Raw genomic sequence first — 20,736 nt, 5'->3', positions numbered from 1 at the left:
TACTCTCTCTAAAGCTTCCACATCCTGCCTACAATGAAGGGATCAGAACTGGACACACTATTCCAAGTGCTTTAATCAGAGTTTTATAGCGTTGCAACTTTACCTCTTCGCTCTTAAACTGTTATCACCCGGTTAATGAGGGCCAACACACCATAAACCTTCTTCTCTACCCTATCAACTTGCGCAGCAACTTTGAGGGATCTATGGACGTGGACCCCAAGGTCCCTCTGTTCATCCACACTGCTCAGAATTCTGCCATTAACCCTGTACGCTTCCATCAGGATCGACCTTCTGAAGTGTACGATTTCACACTTCTCTGGATTGAGCCCCATTTGTCACTTCTCAGCTAAGCTCTGCATCCTATCACTGTCCCATTGTAACCTATGACACCCTTCTACACCACCAGCTTTCATGTCATCTGTACACTTACTAATTCACCCTTCCAGTTCCTCTCCTAAGTCATGTGAAGATCACAAAGAGCAGTGATCCCAGAACAGATCGCCATTTGTCTCCAGCCTCCAGTGACCAACTCTACCGGCTGCAGCATGTTGTCCCACTCTGGTTATTGATCATTAACTGCAAAGCACTGCATTTTATTAATTTCATTTAAATTAAATCATTTAAGCAACAACCTTGTACTCAATTTCCGTAAAACCAAATAATTAATTGTGGCAACACACACAAGATGCTGGTGGAACGCAGCAGGTCGGGCAGCATCTATAAGAAGAAGTACAGTCCACATTTTGGGCCGAGGCCCTTCGTCAGGACTAACTGAAAGAAGAGATGGTAAGAGATTTGAAAGTGGGGGGGGAGAGATCCGAAATGATAGGAGAAGACAAGAGGGGGAGGAATGAAGCTAAGAGCTGGAAAGTTGATTGGCAAAAGGGATACAAGGCTAGAGAAAGGACAGGATCATGGGACGGGAGGCCTAGGGAGAAAGAAAGGGGTAGGGGAGCACCAGAGGGAGATGGAGAGCAGGCAAGGAGTGATTGTGAGAGGGGCAGAGAGAGAGAAAAGAAGGAAAAAAAAGGGGGAGGGAATAAATAAAGAAAGAAAGAAGGGAAGGGGGGCATTAACGGAAGTTAGAGAAATCAATGTTCATGCCATCAGGTTGGAGGCTACCCAGACGGAATATAAGGTGTTGTTCCTCCAACCTGAATATGGCTTCATCTTGACAGTAGAGGAGGCCATGGATAGACATATCAGAATGGGAATGGGACGTGGAATTAAAATGTATAGCCACTGGGAGATCCTGCTTTCTCTGGCAGACAGAGTGTAAGTATTTAGCAAAACGGTCTCCCAGTCTGTGTCAGTAGACCGTGGACTTTGTGGAATTGTGGACTTCAGGAAGCAGAAGTTGAGGGAACACAGTTCAGTCCTTATCAAAGGATCTGTAATGGAAGGGGTGAGCAGCTGAAAGTTCCTGGATGTCAATATCTCAGACGAATTGATCATGGGCCTAGTGTTAAATCAGGGAATTGCTGGGTGGCGTGGCTCAAAGGGCCAGAAAGGCCTAATACACGCGGTATCTCAATAAAATAAAATAAAATCATATTGATGCAATTACAAAGAAGGCACACCAGTGCCTATATTTCATTAGGAGTTAGAGGAGGTTTGGTATGTCACCAAATAGCAAATCTATACAGATGTACTGTGGAGAGTATTCTAACTGTTTGCATCACTGACTGGCATGGAAGGGCCACTGCATAGGATCGGGGGAAACTGCAGGAAATTGCAAGTTCAGCCAGCTTCCTCATTGGGCACTAGTCTCCAGCATCAAGAGCATCTTCAATAGGTGATGCCTGAAGAAGGTGGCATCAATCCTGAAGGCCCCTCATCCTTCTCGTCACTGCCATCAGAGAGAAGACACACTCAATGTTTTAGGGACAGCTTCTTCCCCTCTGCCATCAGAGAGAAGACACACTCAATGTTTTAGGGACAGCTTCTTCCCCTCTGCCATCAGAGAGAAGACACACTCAACATTAAAGAAACAGCTTCTTCCCCTCTGCCATCAGAGAGAAGACACACTCAATGTTTTAGGGACAGCTTCTTCCCCTCTGCCATCAGAGAGAAGACACACTCAACATTAAAGAAACAGCTTCTTCCCCTCTGCCGTCAGAGAGAAAACACACTCAACATTAAAGAAACAGCTTCTTCCCCTCTGCCATCAGAGAGAAGACACACTCAACATTAAAGAAACAGCTTCTTCCCCTCTGCCATCAGAGAGAAGACATACTCAACATTAAAGAAACAGCTTCTTCCCCTCTGCCATCAGAGAGAAGACACACTCAACATTAAAGAAACAGCTTCTTCCCCTCTGCCATCAGAGAGAAGACACACTCAACATTAAAGAAACAGCTTCTTCCCCTCTGCCATCAGAGAGAAGACACACTCAACATTAAAGAAACAGCTTCTTCCCTTCTGCCATCAGATTTCCGAACTGTCCTTGAACACTAAGCTCACTATTTTTGGTCTCGTTTTGCATTTTTGTATTGTACTGTACTGCTGCTGATAACAAATTTCTCAACATAATATATATTAACGATAACAAACCCGATTCTGATTATGGGTGCTTTTTAAGTCAGACCTATAAAATGCCTTTTGCTCCAGTCTCAAGAACTACATTCCATTGTCTTTTATTTTCCTGCCCTTTGCATATTTACTGATCTGGACATGTGCCCCTGAAAGGTCTTTGGACTTTCACCTGACCAAACAAAGTATCCACACAGTTAATTTCTTTCTCTTTTGGCAGATGATTGTGGAGCTCACCCAAGACCGTGACTACTTGCAGTCGCAGCAGCTACTTCCAAGCCCTGTGAATACCTCGATTTCCGAACATCCGTCTAGTCCCAGCGAGACGCTCGACAAGGGGGAGAGGCAGCATCTGGCGGTCGACCTGGTGGACACCAAGGCAAAGCTCAGGAGGATCAGACAGGAATTGTTAGTAACCCGCTGGCGTGTCGTTCTCATAGATTGCACAAAAAATGCTGGAGGAACTCAGCATGTCAGGCAGCATCTGTGGAGGGGAATAAAGAGTCGGTGCTTTGGGCTAAGCCCTTTCGTCAGGTCTAGAGGGTTTCCTGACTTTCATGGTTGTTCTGTTACTTGATCAGCAGTCCTTGGAGTCATAAGATATGAGCTCAGATCCTGCAGTGAGAGTTGGGAGATCGATATTCAGCTTTTTAAACAACTTTGTAATGGAAAGCTAATTCATCCATAGAAGATAGAACAGTACAGGACCTTCAGCCCATGATATTTTGCCGACCTTTTAACCTACTCCAGGATCAATCTAACCCTATCCTTCCACTTAGTCCTTCATTTTTCTTTCATCCATGTGCCTGTCTAAAATTCTCTTAAAAGTCTCAAATGTATCTGCCTTCATCACCATCCCAAGCAGAGCTCTCCACACACTCTATATAAAAGACTTGCGCCGACATCGCCCCTATACTTTCCTCCAATCACCTTAAAATTATATGCTCTTGTATTAGCCATTTCTGCCCTGGGAAAAAGACTCTGGTTGTCCTCATACTGGCTGTCTCTATGCCTCATGACAGCTTACACACTCGTCATCGTCATTTGCACCAAAGAGAAAATCCCGAGATTGCTCAACCTTTCCTGATGAGGCACGCTCTCTAATCCAGACAGTGTCCTAGTAAAACTCCTTTGCACCCTCTCTAAAACTTACACATCCTTCCTATAATGAGTCGATTCAAAATAAACATCTTACTCCAAGCGTGGCTTAACCAGAGTTTAAATTATAGAGCTGCAACATCACATAGAGCTCTTGAACTCAATCTCCCAACTAATGAAGGCCAACACACCATAAGCCTTCTTAACCATCTTGTCAACTTGTGTGACAACTTTGAGGGATCTATGGATATGAACCCCAAGGGCCCTCAGTTCTTCCACATTGCTAAGAATTCTACATTAACCTTGTACTCTTGCCTTCAAGTTGGCCCTTTCAAAGTGACTCATTTCACACTTTTCTGGATTGAACTTCATCACTTATCAGCCCAACTCTCGCTTTCTATCAATGTCCCACTGTAGCAGACAACTTTCTACATCACCAACCTTTCTTTGTATCATCTGCAAACTTACTGCAGTAGGTTGGGTTGTTCATTTGAAAAGTTAAAGTGAACCTCCGCCTTCCCCAGCCCCCCCACCCCAAACTGTCCTCCCATGCAGATGGTACCAATTCAAAGGAGTCATAGAGCGCCACGGCATGGAAACAGGCTGTTCAGCCCATCTTAGTCTGTGGCTTCTCCCTCAGGTTCTTCTTAATACTCTCCAAAGAGCAGGGGAGTTTTCCATTCTTACCCTTCACGTTCAGCCAACCAACATCTCTGAAATAAAGAGTTTCATTACGCACAAGGGATGTTTCTATGCGGAAGTTATCTGTCATGTTTCCTACGCTGTCCGCATTTCAGGAGAATTGTAAAAACAGCAGTGGTGCTGTGAAAGGTGCTAGGTAAAGACACAATCTGAAACTCACAAGTAACTCCTTCAGTCTTAGCAGCTCAGCACCAGGAGGCTGTTCCTGTCTCAGCAGGGTGAAAATCGACTCCTTGATTATTATGACATTGAATCAGAGGTTGAGTGGTGGTTAACTGGAAACGGTGTTGGGTTACAGGTATTTCTGAAGCCTCGTTCTCATTGGTTAGGAACTGCAGAGGTGCCATAGAAGGAGCAGAATTTATGTTGACTCTGCTGAAAAGGAATTGAAAAGGCAGCATTACTGGTAATTTTAGGATTGCAAATGAAAGGTGATAGATTTCCAATCTCTCCTCAATTGCACTTATGTCTAAATTACTGAAAGACCCGTTCCACCAGTTAAAGCCATTATTATGAAGAGTGAATAGTGTGCACCTGCTTATTCCCTGTTGCCCACAGTGTAACATAAATTATCTCCAGGCCAAATCGAAAGTGTGTTGTTCAAAGTTCAAAGTAAATTTATTGTCAAAGAACATACATATATGTCACCATGTCACCATATGCTTCTCTGAGATTCATTTTCAGTAGATAGAAAGAAACATTATAGAATCAATTAAAAACTACACATAAACAAAGATAGATCAACAACTAACATGCAAGAGAAACTGCGCAAATAGAAAAAGAAAATAAATAATAATACTTAATAATCAAACTCTTGCTTTAAAATACAAACTCATAAAAGACACCATACAAGCCTAATCCAGTTTTAGAGTCAGAGTTCTACAAATTATATTACAATTGATGCATTATTACAGACAGGGCAATTCATAATAACTGGTCGGATACAATATTACAGTATAAATAAGCAAGAGCAAATTACTTGAGAGATCTAGCCATTCCAAACAAATACAGCATGCAGAAATTAATAAGTGAACTCCCCCCCCCCCCCAAGAAAGATGCAGAATTAAAAGAGGAAATTGAAAGACTATGGAACATCAGCAGAGTATACATAGTCCCAATAGTAATATCTACAACTGGTATCATCCCAAAGTCACTACACAATAGCATTAAACAATTAAGCCTACACAGCAAAATTTATGTAAATCTCCAGAAAGTCTCAATACTAAACACTACTAGAGTAGTCCAAAAGTTACTAGCAATTATGAAATGAGTATGCTATGCCCATACCTCAGCTTTTTACCAACTTGAGCTGAGAAAAAAATACATAAAATAATAATAAATAATATCAAACATGATTTGTAGAGTCCTTGAAAGTGAGTTTTTAGGTTGTGGAATCAGTTCAGAGTTGAGGTGAGTGAAGTTATCTGCGCCAGTACAGAAGCCTGATGGTTGAAAGGTAATAACTGTTTCTGAACCTGGTGGTGTGGGAGCTCAAATTCAAGTTTAATTGTCATTCAACCATACGTGAATATAGCCAAGCGAAACAGCGTTGCTCCAGGGCCAAGCTGCAAAACCGGGTGCCAACAGTCATACATGGCACATATAATTATGACAGCAGTAAACATACAGTCACAAAAATGAAAAAAAAATTTAGCCCAAGTCCCTGAGTGCCATGTCCGTTAGATTGATAGGACATGGCTTAGTCTCGGCAAGAACGAGCCTGCAGCAGTCCAGTCATTATGTGCTGGTGCACTGCAAATGAACACAATCCAGTTTGTCTTTCATCAAGTGAACACTAGAGGGCAGCACTCAACCCTGCATGGATGCCACACCATACGGCCTTCGGTGTCTCCTCCACTGGGGGGGCCGCAACAGGCAACCTCCAGGTACGAGGGCCTGGTGCGCGCAACAACCGAGGCCATGCAACTCCTCCACTGCTGGTCTCGCCAATGAACCGGTGGACAGGATTTGCAGTACTCTACCTTACCAGTGTCCAATAGGCTTTTGCAACCGCAAGGGAAGATGTCCACGGCGATCATTTGCACCGAATGTTGGACCGTGCACCTAAAGGTGCTGAACCTCCCACCTGATGGGAGCAGCGAGAAGAGAGCGTAGCCTGGGTGGTGGGGTTCCTTGTTGATGCATACTGCTTTCTTGTGACGGTGCTCATTGTAAAGGGTTTTTCCTGTGTTGAAGGATTTGAAAGAGATTGTCTTTGAAAAGCTGGAGGTGCTTCAACGATGCACAACAAATTGTTGAACATTAGGCCTTTGGGCTTTTAGTAATATCTTTTCCTTTCTCTCAACACATCCCTAGGGAAGAAAAAGCTGAACAGCTCATTGACTCCAGGAATGAAGTGGAACGACTTGATGCAGAGCTGCAGAGGTTGCGACAGGAGGTAAGGGGTCTGCTCCAACCCAAGGCATTCGGCCCACATCGTTAACCACGATTTAAATGGACATGCTCCCTTGCCTGAGTCGCACTCCAGAGACTTGAGCACAAGAAGTCTGTTGGTTTATCATTGTCATGTGAACCAAGATGGAAGCAAGGACGTAACACTGAGGCTTTATAGGGCACTGGCCAGACCACACTTGGAGGATGCTGATCAGTTTTGGGTACCCCATATCTAAGAAGGAATGTGCCGGTTTTGGGGAGGGCCCAGAGGAGGTTTGAGAATAATCCCAGGAATGAAAGTTTCAACATAGGAGGAGCGTTTGTCTCTGGATCTGTACTCGCTGAAGTTTAGGGCAAGATCTCACTGAAACCTGATGAATATTGAAAGGGCTAGATGGAGTGGGTGTGGAGAAGCTGTTTCCTATAGTGAGTGAGTTTAGGACCAGAGGGCACAGCTTCAGAATACAAGAACATTGCTTTAGAGAAGATGAGGCGGTAGTTCTTTAGCCAGGGAGTGATCAATCCGTGGAGTTCATTTCTGCAGATGGTAAGTAATTTGGTGTATTTAAAACGGAGGTTGATGGTTCATGATTACGAAGGGCATCAAATGTCATGGGGAGAAGGCAGGAGAATGGGGTTGAGGGGAACAGTAAGCAGGGAAGTCTTGATGGGCTGAATAGCCTAATTCTGTTCCTATGTTTATGGACCTAAAATCATTTGTGTGCATGCCATCCAGACAGCTCATACCTAATACAAGGACATCAAGATAGTAAAAAGAAAACAGAATACAGTGTAGTCTAGGCTATGCTGGATTGCTTTGGTATTAGAGTTGCGGCCTTCCAGATGAAGTGTAAAGTCACAGTCATGCCTGGCCTCTCACAGAAGAGGTTTCTCAACGGAATACCATTGGAGCATACACTCAGTAGGTACACCTGTACATTAATGCCAATATCTAATCAGCCAATCATGTGGCAGCAACCCAGTGCATAAAAACGTGTAGGCATGGTCTAGAGGTACAGTTGTTCGGACCAAACATCAGAATGGGGTAGGGAAGTGATCTAAGTGACTTTGGCTGTGGAATGATTGTTGGTGCCTGACGGTAGTTTGAGTATCTCAGGAGCCGTTGATCTCCTGGGATTTTTATGCACAACAGTCTGTATAGAGTTTAAAGAGAATGATGTGAACAGTCAGTCAGCGGCAGTTCCATGGGCAAAAGTGCCTTGTTCATGAGAAAGGTCGTAGGAGAATGGCCAGACTGGTTCAAGCTGGCAGGAAGGCAACATTAACTCAAATAACAACAAATTGCAATACCGGTGTGCAGAAGAGCGTGTCTGAAGGCACAACGCTTCGACACTTGAAGTGGATGGACTACAGCAGCAGAAGACCACAGTGGGCTCCACAATCCTGTACTTAATAATGTGGCCACTGGGTTTAGATGCCAGCGTAAACCAATTTGGTTATTTTCTCTGCTCCGAATTAGCTTTAGATTTAGAGACAGCACAGTAACAGACCCTTCCAGCCCAATGAGCCCACACTGCCTGATTACACCCATGTGACCAATTAATCTACTAACCCCCCCATGTCCAACCGCAGCACCCAACAGGAACCCTTGTGGTTACAGGGAGAATGTAAAACTCCTTACAGACAACAGTGGGAATTGAACACCAGTCACTGGTGGTGTAATGGTGCGAAGAGTAGGGTATCTCAAGGAAATCTCCCAATTCTGTACACCTTTAGTGGATTTGGGCCACCCCAAAGCCTTCCCATCTGATGAAGTATTTTCTGAAATGTTGTTTCACAGGGCGTGGTCTCATCCCATCAGCCATAATTTCATAACGAGAGGCTGATCTGTGGTAGTTGGTTGCACTACGAATATGAGCCTAAAGTCACTGGCTAGGACTTCCCTGACTGTCCCCAAAAAAGTGGCCATTGGCTTTGACATCCAGATGTGGCTTCAGTTTTTAACAGCTGTGAAAGATAGTACTCTTAATGATGCTGAGCTCCCTCCACGTTGGAGGTCTGGCCTTCATTTTCAATGGTCTCTGGAGATCTTGACTCAAACTCTTTGACTTTCACTTGGCCCTCTGAGATGTGGGCTGACACAAGGTGTGTGATGGCTGAAGAAGACATTAATCAGGAGTTAGTTATTCAGTGAGTTTCTGGAAATGAGAAGATGTTGCTAGGTTATCAGAAAACTGGATTTAAGAACCAGGAGCAGGGGTAGTCCACATAATTCTCGGAGTCTGCTCCATCGTACAGCATGATCATGCCGAAATTCCAACTGATGGTAACATCAGATGTTAACCAGAGCATCCACCATCTCTGAAGCACCCCACCCCCACAACTCCTCATGCATCATTGGGTTCTTGGGATTTATCAGCCTTTAAGCTCACCGTCCTCTTCATTCTTTTTGTTCTGGCTAATACTTAGTTGCCTCAGTTCTCATTCTCACTTGACCTTTGATATACTGCCTCAGTAATAAACAATCCCACCCACCCTGGGCATTCTTTCTCTTCCCCCCTCCCCACTGGACAGAAGATACAAGAGCCTGAAAGCACATACGCCAGGCTCAAGGACAGCTTCTATCTGTAATGTCTATTGAATGGTTCCCTAGTTTGATAAGATGGACCCTTGAGCTCACAGTCTCCCTTGTTATGACTTTGCACCTTATTGCCTGTCTGCAGTGCACGCTCTCTGTCACTGTAACATTTCATTTTGCATTCTGTTATCGCTTTCTGTCGAACTACCTCAATACATTATGTGTGGGTTTTCTCCCGGTTCTCTGGTTTCCTCCCACAGGCCAAAGACAATTAGTCATTGTGAATTGTTGTGTGATTAGGTTAGGGTTAAATCGGGCTTGTTAGGTGTTGCTGGGCAGTGTGGTTCACAGGGCAGGAAGGCCCTATTCCGTGCTGTATCTCTAAATCTGAAAAACAATGTTCTAAATGGATAGCACGCGAGGTAAATTTTTCCCTATATTTGAGTACATGTGACAATAATAAACCAGTTTACCAGTTTAATTTTGCACAGCCTGGTAGTGGGGTGAAGGAGGTAAAATTAAAGGTTTAACTCCATTCCTTCTCAGAACATGCAGCTGACCACAGATGCGCGCTCGGTGAGAGCATATCAGGACGAGGTCGACTCTCTGCGTGAGAAAGCGAATCGAGTGGACAGACTGGAGAACGAACTGATACGGTGCAGAGAGAGGCTACACGACGTGGATTTCTACAAGGCCAGAATGGAAGTAAGGCTTTTCCCTTTTAATTTATTCCTAACATTCCCAGACAAAAAGGATGTGAGTTATCGTCCTGTTAGTTATGCCATGTCATGCTCTTTCCTCGCTGGTACCTTTGGCCAGGTGGTACAGAAGGTGCTTCAGGAACAGCACCTTTCACACAGCCATCAGGTTCTTGAACTGACCTGTACAGCTCTAATCCTGTCTCCACAGCAGAACACCACAGACCACCTCTTGCATTGTGATGGACTTGTATCTGATTGTGTCCTTGTTTTATGCACTGAGGTCTTGTTTTTGCTTCTTTTATCTTTTATCTTTTCACTGTGTGGTAGGATTTATATTCTGTGTGGTGTCTGTGTTTACGTGCCAGTGATGGTGCTGTAAGTAAGTTCCTCATTGCACCTGTACCTCAGCACAACTCTGAACCGATTCCACGACTGACAGACTCGCGTTCAAGGACCCTTTACAACTCGTGTTCTCAATGTTTTTATTTGCACAGGTTTTCTTCTTTTGCACATTGTTGGTCTTTGTCTATGTACAGTTTTTGTAAATTCTATTGTATTTGTTTTTCTGTAAATGCCTGGAAGAAAATGAATCTCCAAGCAGTATATGGTAACATGTATGTACATGTATGTACTTTGATAATACATTTATTTTGTCTTTGTGCACATGACAATAAATTTGACAGGACTTGAGTGAGGGGTTTGATCTTGTAGGCATCCTTTGACTTGTCTAGCTAGCTTCTGTACAATGCATTTAAGTGGAGAAATAAACTTGCATTTATCTGCAGTATGTTTTCTTTGCACAGAAAGTGGAAGGTGCGTGGAACCTGCTGCTAGGAGTGAAATGAAAGTGGAACTTGGTCATGGTGATTAAGAGGCATTTAGACTGACACATGGACCATAAGGGAATGGAGGGATATGGACTATGTCAAGGCAGATAGGTTTAGTTTAATTTGGCATAATAGTCAGTACAGACAATGTGTTGCTGTTCTGTACTTTTCTATTGAAACCCCCCGGTTTCCTTGGCTGTGTAAGTCTAGGGAAGACAAACTCGTGAGTTTGAGGCGCTCTCGATCCCACCCCAAACCCTGGTTTGTGTTGATACTGTTTATGAAAAAATAAACAGTACACTGCATACGATTAAAGGAATTATATTTATGAATCTCAACCAAAGGGTTAGTAAAGAATAACAAAAATAAAAGGGCCCATTCTAACTAAACAGTTAAAGGGGCACAAGTTGGAGCTCATCTTGAACTTCTCTGTCGCTCACACACTGGGCCCTCGGTCAACGTGAAAGCACACACCAGTTTCTGAACAACGCACACAAGATGCTGGTGGAACACAGCAGGCCAGGCAGCATCTATAAGGAAAAGCGCTGTCGACGTTTCGGGCCGAGACCCTTCGTCAGGACACTTACCGAATGTTGTTCACAATCCATCTCGAACAAACAGGTCTGCCACCGGGTTGGCATGCTACAACTGGTTCTCCCCGGCATCGTCTCTCTTCATCTCCTCTCGAACAAAAGCCCCAAGCCCAACTTTAGTGCCCCTTTACCAGAGAAACCCCCCTAAATCTGACCATCCTAATTGGATGGCACACATTCCTCCTCATCCCTTATCTTCAACAGTAACCCAAACATTAGCAGAACACAAGCGGCTCTCCCAGAACAGCACAAAATGAAAAACACACAGATAACAGTAACAAATATGAACCAGGGGATTACGTTACGTTGTAAATTTCAGTCGTCGCAAGTACGCTTATTGCAGTCAGTGTACCCTGTCTGTCTGATCCTGTGCAGTGGTGAGTTAGACTATATGCATACACAGTGGGTTAGATTACAGTACTGTGCAAAAGTCTTAGGCACCCTAGATCATTTATATGGTAAAAGATGGTATAGTCTCCACAGAGCCCTGATCGCAATGGCATCAATGCTGTCTGGGATTATCTGGAGACACAGAAGCAAGTGAGGCAGCCAGAGTCTGCAGAAGCACTGTGGCAAGTCCTTCAAGATGCCCGGAACAACCTACCAGCTGATTTTCCTATAGAACTGCACGACGGTGTACCTAAGAGAATTGATGCAATTTTAAAGGCAAAGAGTGGTCACACCAAATATTGACGTGCTTTAGATTTATTTTTACTGGTCGCTGCTCTTTATAATATTTCTGATGCTTTAAAGTTTTTCAGTTCACTATTTTTGAAAGCATTTCACTTTACAGAATTTTTTTGCACGTGCCTAAGACTCTGTGCTCGTTAGGTAATGTATGTGAACAGTGGGTTAGATTATATGCATGCACAGTGCATTGTGTTTTGGGACCAGTATCCTCCAGTTAATGTTCAATAAAACCTCCCCTTACTCCTGCCAAAATATACACAGTTATGTTGATAAGTTTGTGAGCAGTTCCTTTCTAACTGATTTACCAGGACCTTTGTATCCTGTTTGTTCTCTGGATTATTTTTCTAGTGCATTCACTGTTTTATATATATGGACAGCATTTTCCCATATACATGTATCAGCTTTTTCCATGGAAAGGGAACTGAATCCTTAATAATACATACAGAAATAAAACGTTCTGATTTATAGGCTTTATTAGAATGCAAACCATAATAGGAAGAGGACACTCAGACACAGACACCCACACGAGCACTGTATCAAACAAGGGGGGTAAATTAGGACCTTTTGGAAGTAAATTCACATTATATTTAATTTGAGGGAACAGAGAGCTAAAATGTAAAAATAGAAGCCCCCAAAAGAGATCGACAGACTGGAGTGTGAGGATGGCACAGCCAAGCTCAGAGAAGCGCATGGCATTAGTTTGATGACGTGATGTTCAGTGATCTTGCCAACTTGGGTCAGTGAAGACAAGATGTCCAACACTGGGGCACGGTGTTGGCAATGTGGGTGCACAGTCAACGCAGTGAGGTTGTGTTCACAAGCACAAGGGGTTCTGCAGATGCATCTTGAAGAACACACACAAAATGCAGGAGGAATTCAGCAAGTAGGACAGAATCTATGGAGGGAAGTAAACAGTCACTGTTTCGGGCCTGATGAAGGGTCGTGGCCCGAAACATCAGAGAAGAATTTCAGAGTTGTACACTTTGATAATAAATGAACCTTTGACTCTTTACTCCTCTCCATGCCTGGTATACTGAGTTCCTCCAGCACTTTGAGTGTGGTTGTGATTGTGGGATTTCCAGTGATGAGATGGACGATTGCATGGACTCTGTTTATTAAATAATGGTATTGTGGGGTCTCTGGTGGTTAATCAGTGAGGTTATGGGGTCGCTAAATGGTTAAACAGTGAAACCGTGGGTTATGCGGTGAGTAAGCCATGAGTTTATGGGGTCTCCGGTGATCAGACAGTGGGATTGTGTGCTCTCTAGTGATTAAGCAATGTGACTATGGAACCTCTGGTTGTTAAATAGTGAGGTTATAAGACCATAGCCAATAGGAGCAGAATTAGGCCATTTGGCCCATTGACTCTGCTCTGCCATTACTTCATGGCTGGTCCATTTCTCAATCTTCTGCCTTCTTCCTGTAACCCTTCATACCCTGACTAATCAAGAATTTATCAAGGTCTGCCTTAACTATACCCAATGATTTGACTTCCACAGCTGTCTGTGGCACCGAATTCTACAGATTCACCACTCTCTGGCTAAATAAATTTCTCCTCATCTCTGTTTTAAAATGACATCCCTCTATTCTGAGGCTTTGTCCTCTGGTCTGAGACTCTCCCACCACAGGAAACATCCTCTCCACATCCACTCTGTAGAGAGGCTTTTTAACATTCGATAGATTTCAATGAGGTCTCCCCCATCATTCTTCCCTGAGTCATTAAACACTCTTCATATAGTAACTTTCATTTCCAGGATTATTTTCATAAATCTCCTTTGAACTCTCTCCAATGTCAGCACATCCTTTCTTAGATAAGGGGCCCAAAACTACTCACAATACTCACCAGTGTTTTATAAAGCCTGAACATTATATCCTTGCTTTCATGTGGTTAAACAATGGCATTGTGGGGTCTCTAGTGATCAAACAGTGAGGTTATGGGGTCTCTGGTGTTTAAACAGTGAGGTTATGGGGTCTCTGGTGTTTAAACTGTGAGGTTATGGGGTCTCTGGTGTTTAAACAGTGAGGTTATGGGGTCTCTGGTGTTTAAACAGTGAGGTTATGGGGTCTGGTGTTTAAACAGTGAGGTTATGGGGTCTCTGGTGATCAGTGCAATTGTGGGGTCTCTGGTGTTTAAACTGTGAGGTTATGGGGTCTCTGGTGTTTAAACAGTGAGGTTATGGGGTATCTGGTGATCAAACAGTGAGGTTATGGGGTCTCTGGTGTTTAAACAGTGAGGTTATGGGGTATCTGGTGTTTAAACAGTGAGGTTATGGGGTCTCTGGTGATCAGTGCAATTGTGGGGTCTCTGGTGTTTAAACTGTGAGGTTATGGGGTCTCTGGTGTTTAAACAGTGAGGTTATGGGGTCTCTGGTGATCAAACAGTGAGGTTATGGGGTCTCTGGTGTTTAAACAGTGAGGTTATGGGGTCTCTGGTGTTTAAACTGTGAGGTTACGGGGTATCTGGTGTTTAAACAGTGAGGTTATGGGGTCTCTGGTGATCAAACAGTGAGGTTATGGGGTCTCTGGTGTTTAAACAGTGAGGTTATGGGGTCTCTGGTGTTTAAACAGTGAGGTTATGGGGTCTCTGGTGTTTAAACTGTGAGGTTATGGGGTCTCTGGTGTTTAAACAGTGAGGTTATGGGGTCTCGTGATCAGTACGATTGTGGGGTCTCTGGTGTTTGAACAGTGAGGTTATGGGGTCTCTGGTGTTTAAACAGTGAGGTTATAGGGCCTCTAGTGATCAGACAGTGGGTTTGTTCAAAGTATATATATGTCACCATATAGAACTCTGAGATTCATTTTCTTGCAGGCTTAATAGAATAATAACCATAATAGAATCAATGAAAGCGCTCCAACTTGAGTGTTCAACCAATGTGCAAAGGACAACAAATGCTAATACAAAAATAAACAAATAAATAAGCAATAAATATTGTGAACGTGAGATGAAGAGTCCTTGAATGTGAGACCATAGGTTGTAGGAACATTTTAATGATGGGGCAGGTATTATCACTTCTGGTTCATTAGCCTGATGGGTGAGGGGCAATAACTATTCCTGAACCTGGTGGTGTGAGTCCTGAGGCTCCTGTATCTTCTTCCTGATGGCAGCAATGAGAAGGGAGCATGTCCTGGATGATGGGGGCCCCTGATGATGGATGCTGCTCTCCTGCGGCAGCTCTTCGTGTAGATCTGCTCAATGGTGGGGAGGACTTTACCCACGATGGATCGGGCTGTATCCACCACTTTTGTAGATTTTATGTTCACGGGCGTTGGTCTTTCCATGTGATGCAGCCAGTCAATATACTCTCTACTACACATCTATAGAAGTTTGTCAAAGTTTTGGACATCATGCCAAATCTTCATAAACTTGTAAGGAGGCAAAGGCTCGGCCATTCTTTCTTCCTAATTGTACATACGCTCTGCCCAAGAGAGGCCCTGCGAAATTCTGAGGAATTTAAAGTTGCTGACCCTCTCCACCTCTGATACTCCGATGAGGACTGGCATGTGGACTTCTGGTTTCCTCCTCCTGAAGTCAATAATCAGCTCCTTGGTCTTGCTGACGTTGAGAGAGGTGGTTGTTATTTGCACCACTCAGCCAGGTTTTCAGGCTCCCTCCTATACGCTGATTCGTCACCATTGTTGATTCAGCCAACGACTGTGGTGTCGTCAGCAAACTTGGAATATGGCATCGGAGCTGTGCTTCGCCACACAGTCATAATTGTAGCGCAGGGGGCTAAGTACACAAACATGAGGTGAACCTGTGCTGATGGAGATTGTGGAGGAGATGTTGTTGCCAATCTGAACTGACTGGGGTCTGTAAGTGAGGAAATCGAGGATCAAGGAGGTATAGTAGCCATTGAAGCTTACTTGTTAGTTTTGAGGGGATGATAGTGTTAAATGCTGAGCTGTAGTCAATGAAGAGCATCCTGATGTGTGCATATTTTGTTTGTGAAGAGCCAATGAGATGGGACTGTACCTGCAGTGGACCTGTTACACTGGTAGGCAAATTGGAGTTGATCCAAGTTGGTTCTCAGGCAGGAGTTGATATGGTTCATCATCAAACTCGTCAAAACACTTATCTCTGTAGATGTAAGTGCTACTGGATAGTAGTCATTGAGGCAGGGTACCACGTTCTTCTTCGGCCCCAGTATAATTGAAGCCTGTTTGAAGCGGGGGGGTAGCTCAGACTGCCAAAGCAAGAGGTTAAAGATCTCAGTGAACGCTCCAGCCAGCTGATCAACACAGGTCTTCAGTACTTGGCCAGGTACCCCATCTCGGCTGAATGCTTTTTGTGGGTTCACCCTCCTGAGGGCTGCTCACATGTCGGCCTCAGGGACTGAAGTTACAGGATCACTGCGGGCTGTGGCAGTTCGTGATGGTTCCTTCACGTTTTGATGCTCAAAGCAAGCATAGAAGGCCTGGAGCTCACTTGGAAGCAAAAAGCCCTGTTGTTGTCCATGTCACTTGATTTTAAGTTGTAAGTGGTGATAGCTTTTAGGCCCTGCCGCAACTGTCGAGCTTCCTCTTGTTGGTTCAAGTTTAGGCCAGACTTGCCACCTCACCTATGATGGCTTTCTGGAGATCATACCTGGACCTCTTGTAACTTTCTTGGTCACCAGACTTGAATGCCTCTGACCTGGCCCTCAGCAGATTGTGGTTCTCGTGGTTCATTCAGTCTTCTGGTTGGGGTAGACTGAATAATTTTGTGAGGCTCACTCGTTTACAACTATTTTAACTGTTTGTGGGGTCTCTGATTATTAAACAGTGTGACTGTGGAGTCTCTAGTGGTTAAACGGTGAGGTTATGTGGTTTCTGATGGTTAAACAGTGAGGTAATGGAGTCTCTGGTGGATAAACAGTGTGTTATGGGGTCTCTGGTGGATTAACAGTAGGGTTGTGAGTTCTTCCAGCTCTAAGGTGGAGGGCTGAATCCTTGCCAACACTCTTTATGGGTTCTCGTTTTCATAATTGTAACATCCAACGGATGTGGAAATTTTGTGCCTGAGGTGTTCCCAGCTTTATTGTGTGGACGCTCCATTGTTATCAACTGGCTCAGAGCCAAGTTAAGTAAGTAGTTAGCTGTCTGCCTTTATGGATGGTCGGACACAATAGAACGTAAAAGCTGTGTACGAGTGTATTTCTTTAACATAAAAAGCATGGCATAAAGACCAGACTAGTTGACCCAACTTCACATGAGCACACCTCTTTCTATTCCTATCTCCTTGGATAAAGCTGTGTTTGTACAGCTTCTCTTTATTAGTTACATAATGAAGCTTTCTTTGATTACAGAGTTTATTAGTGACTTTTGCTCCTTAGCTGGGTAGGGTTTGGTTTGAACTGCTGGGTGTCAGAGGTTTGATGGGCGGCTGTGGAGACCTTTGAAACCCATGGAAAGGTGATAAACATCGGGTAGCCCAGCGGGAAGTTGAAAACACCAACTTTGCAAGCTAAGACCATAAATCATAGCAGGACTATGCCATTCAGCCCATCAAGCTGCTCTGCCATTCGATAATGGCGAATTTATAATCGCACTCACCTCATTTTCCTGCCTTCTCCCCTTAACCTTTGACACCTTTACGAATCAAGAACCTATTAATTTCCGCTTCAAATATACCCAATGTCTTGACCTCCACAGACATACGTGGCAATAAATTCCACAGATCCACCACCCTCTGGGTAAAGAAATTCCTCTGTTCACTATACATTTATACTATAAGTTCCTAAACAATTCTATCTCCCATCAAGAAAGCTGTGAAGTTCTTCGCTTTTTTTCCAACAGCAGACACACCCAGTTGCCCAGCAACATCACCCAGCTCCATCCGGCACAACTGGTCCTCACACTGAACAATTTCTCTTACAGCTCCAAGCTTTCTCCAAGCTCAGTGTGGCCGAGGGTATCCACGTAGCCCCAGCTATGCGTGCCTTTTTGTTGGCTATGTGGAACAGTCCACGCTCCAAGCCTACACCAGTTATGCTCCCTAACTCTTTCTGACTGGATTGGTGCTACTTCCTGTCTTTCATTATGCTGAGCTCATCACTTTCATTAACTTGCACCCTGACCTTAAATTCACTTGGTCCATTTTTGACACCTTCTGCTTTTTCTCAATCTCACTGTCTCTACCTCTGGAGACAAGCTGTCTACTGATATCTTTTATAACCCGACTGACTCACACAGCTATCTTGACTATACCTCTTCCCTTTTTCTCAGTTCTTTGTCTCCACCGCATCTGTTTCCAGGATGAGGCTTTCCTCTTCAGGACATCCCTTTCCCACCACTGATGCTGCCCTCACCCACATCACCTCAATTTCCCAGACATCCACCTTCATCCCTTAACAGAGATGGAGTTCCTCTTGCCCTCACCTATCACCCGTGAGCCTCCACATTCAGCATACAATTCTCTGCAGCTTCCGCCTTCTTCAATGGGATCGTCCCACCAAACACACCTTTACCTCATCTCCACTCTCCACTTTCCCAAGGGATCGCTCCTGTCATGACTCACTTGTCCACTTGACCCTTCCCAATAATCTCCTTCCTGACACTTAACCCTACAATTGGAAGAAGTTCTGCACCTGCCTATTCACCTCCTTCCACTCCATTCAGGGCCTTAAAAAGTCCTTCCAGGTGAGGCAACACTTCTCCTGTGAATCGTTTGGGGTTGTCTATTGTATCCATTGGTGCTGGTGCAGTCTCCTCTACAATGATGAGACCCGATGTAGACTGAGGGACTGCGTCGTCAAGCATTTTCGATCCATCCACAAAATGCAGGATTACTGTCGGCCAATTGCCATTCCCCTTCCGACATGTTGGTCTATGGCGTCCTCTACTACCGTGATGAGGCCGGTCTCAGGTTGGAAAAGCGTATTCTGTCGGGCTAGCCTTTGATCTGATGGCAGGAGCAGTGATTTCTCCAACTCTTGGTAATTTTCCAGCTCCCCCTTCCCTTTTCTATTCCCCACTCTCACCTCCCCCTTACCTCTTCTCTTCACCTGCTGGTCACCTCACCCTGATGCCCCTCTTTCCCTTTCTCCCATGGTCCACTCTCCTGTCAGATTCCTTCTTTCCTAGCTTCTTACTTCAGCCCCACACACTTAGAAGTGATCGTTTGAGTGTGGCCGTATATACATAGGGTTAGTTTATATAGACTGATAGTATGTACATAAACTGACACTGGGTACAGGAGTATCTGAACACAAGGTGACTGACAGGAAATGATAAAGTGACAAAATGTCTCTCGGCAAGAGGAGCTCCTCTAAGTAGCAGCAGGGCAGATGAAAACATGGTAAGACAGTAGAGTAGGTAGGTATGGAAAAGAGTACAGTCAACATTTTGGGCGGAGACCCTCCTCCAGTCCTGTCGACTGTACTCTTTTTCATAGATGCTGCCTGGCCTGCTGAGTTCCTCCAGCCTTTTGTGTGTGTTGCTTGGATTTCCATCATCTGTAGATTGTCTCTTGTTCGTGAGTAGGTATGAGGTGTGGACTAGAAGTGGCAGTGGATGTGGGGGTGAGGGGTGCTGAGGGGCCATGGAGATGAGTGGCTGATGTGGATGTAGTGGTGGTGGGGGCTCTTGGGGAGGGTTAATGTGTTGATCAGCCTGGGGGAAGTTACTGTTTTAGAGACTAGTATTTATAGATCAATAACTGGAAGGGAACACAGTGGCCCAGCTTCAGAGACTTGGACTGAACGCTGGTCTCTGGTGCTGATGACGTGGAGTTGTCTGTCTGCTCTGCCACCACATGCGTTTCAGCCAAGTGTTGCCCAGTTTCCTCCCACGTTGATGGGTTAATTGTCTGTTGTGTCAGTGGGTGGTAGGAGACTCACGGGGGTGTCATTGGGCAAGAGTCTGTGTGTGGGTATGAGAGGGAGTAATAGATTTCAGACACGAGTGGGAAATGAGTTTGATGAGATTACTCTGAGAATCCTCAGACAGATGGTCTGAATGAAAATATATTTCTAAGTCTGGATACACTCGGTAGCCAGTTTATTAGATAGGAGTGGAACCTAGTCTGGTCTTCTGCTGATGTAGCCCATTCACTTTAGGGTTCAACATATTATACATTCAAAGATGCTCTTCTGCACATCAAGCTTGTAAAGCATGGTTATTTGAGTTACTGTCAACTTCCTATCAACTTGAAACAGTCTGGGCATTCTCCTCTGACCTCTCTTATTAACAAGGCATTTTCACCCACAGAATGTCCACTTACTCGATATCTTTTCATTTTCCTGTAAACTCCGGAGACTTCTGTGTGAAAATCCCAGGAAATCAGCAGTTTCTGAGATACTCAAATCATCCCATCGGGCACCAAAAACCATTCCGTAGTTGAAGTCACTTGGATCACATTCCTACCCCATTCTGGTGTTTGTTTTGTATAACAAATGAACCTTTTGACCATGTCTGCATGATTTTATGCATTGAGTTGCTGCCATATGATTGGCTGATTAGTTATTTGCATTAACAAGGTGTTCCTAACAAGGGGGTCACTGAGTGTGTATTGGATTTGGTGATATTGATCCAGAGGTTTATTGGAAGTCAAGAATAAGTCATAAAACCTGATGGTTAATTAGCAGTTACAGTGCCTATAAAAAGTATTCACCCCCCCCCCCCCCCCCCGGAAGATTTCATGTTTTATTGTTTTATGACATTGAGTCACAGTGGATTTAATT

The 20,736-nt window shown here is 44.3% G+C and overlaps 1 protein-coding gene across 4 annotated transcripts in view; it reads left to right on the top strand.

Moving 5' to 3' along the window:
* ccdc88c (coiled-coil domain containing 88C) overlaps positions 1-20,736 on the top strand; it is a 240,256-nt gene that overhangs the window by 119,835 nt on the left and 99,685 nt on the right. For all 4 annotated transcript variants that reach the window (XM_073039398.1, XM_073039399.1, XM_073039400.1 and 1 more), the window contains 3 exons: positions 2,753-2,940; positions 6,649-6,730; positions 9,812-9,970. In XM_073039398.1, the coding sequence (XP_072895499.1) occupies positions 2,753-2,940; positions 6,649-6,730; positions 9,812-9,970 (429 nt within the window). The remainder of the gene's footprint in view (positions 1-2,752; positions 2,941-6,648; positions 6,731-9,811; positions 9,971-20,736) is intronic.

The sequence above is a fragment of the Hemitrygon akajei genome, chromosome 3 (genome assembly GCF_048418815.1).
Source record: "Hemitrygon akajei chromosome 3, sHemAka1.3, whole genome shotgun sequence".
In the NCBI taxonomy this organism is placed as follows: Eukaryota; Metazoa; Chordata; class Chondrichthyes; order Myliobatiformes; family Dasyatidae; genus Hemitrygon; species Hemitrygon akajei.
The sequence above is the reverse complement of the archived record's forward strand: the minus strand, read 5'-3'. Positions and strand labels throughout refer to the sequence as shown.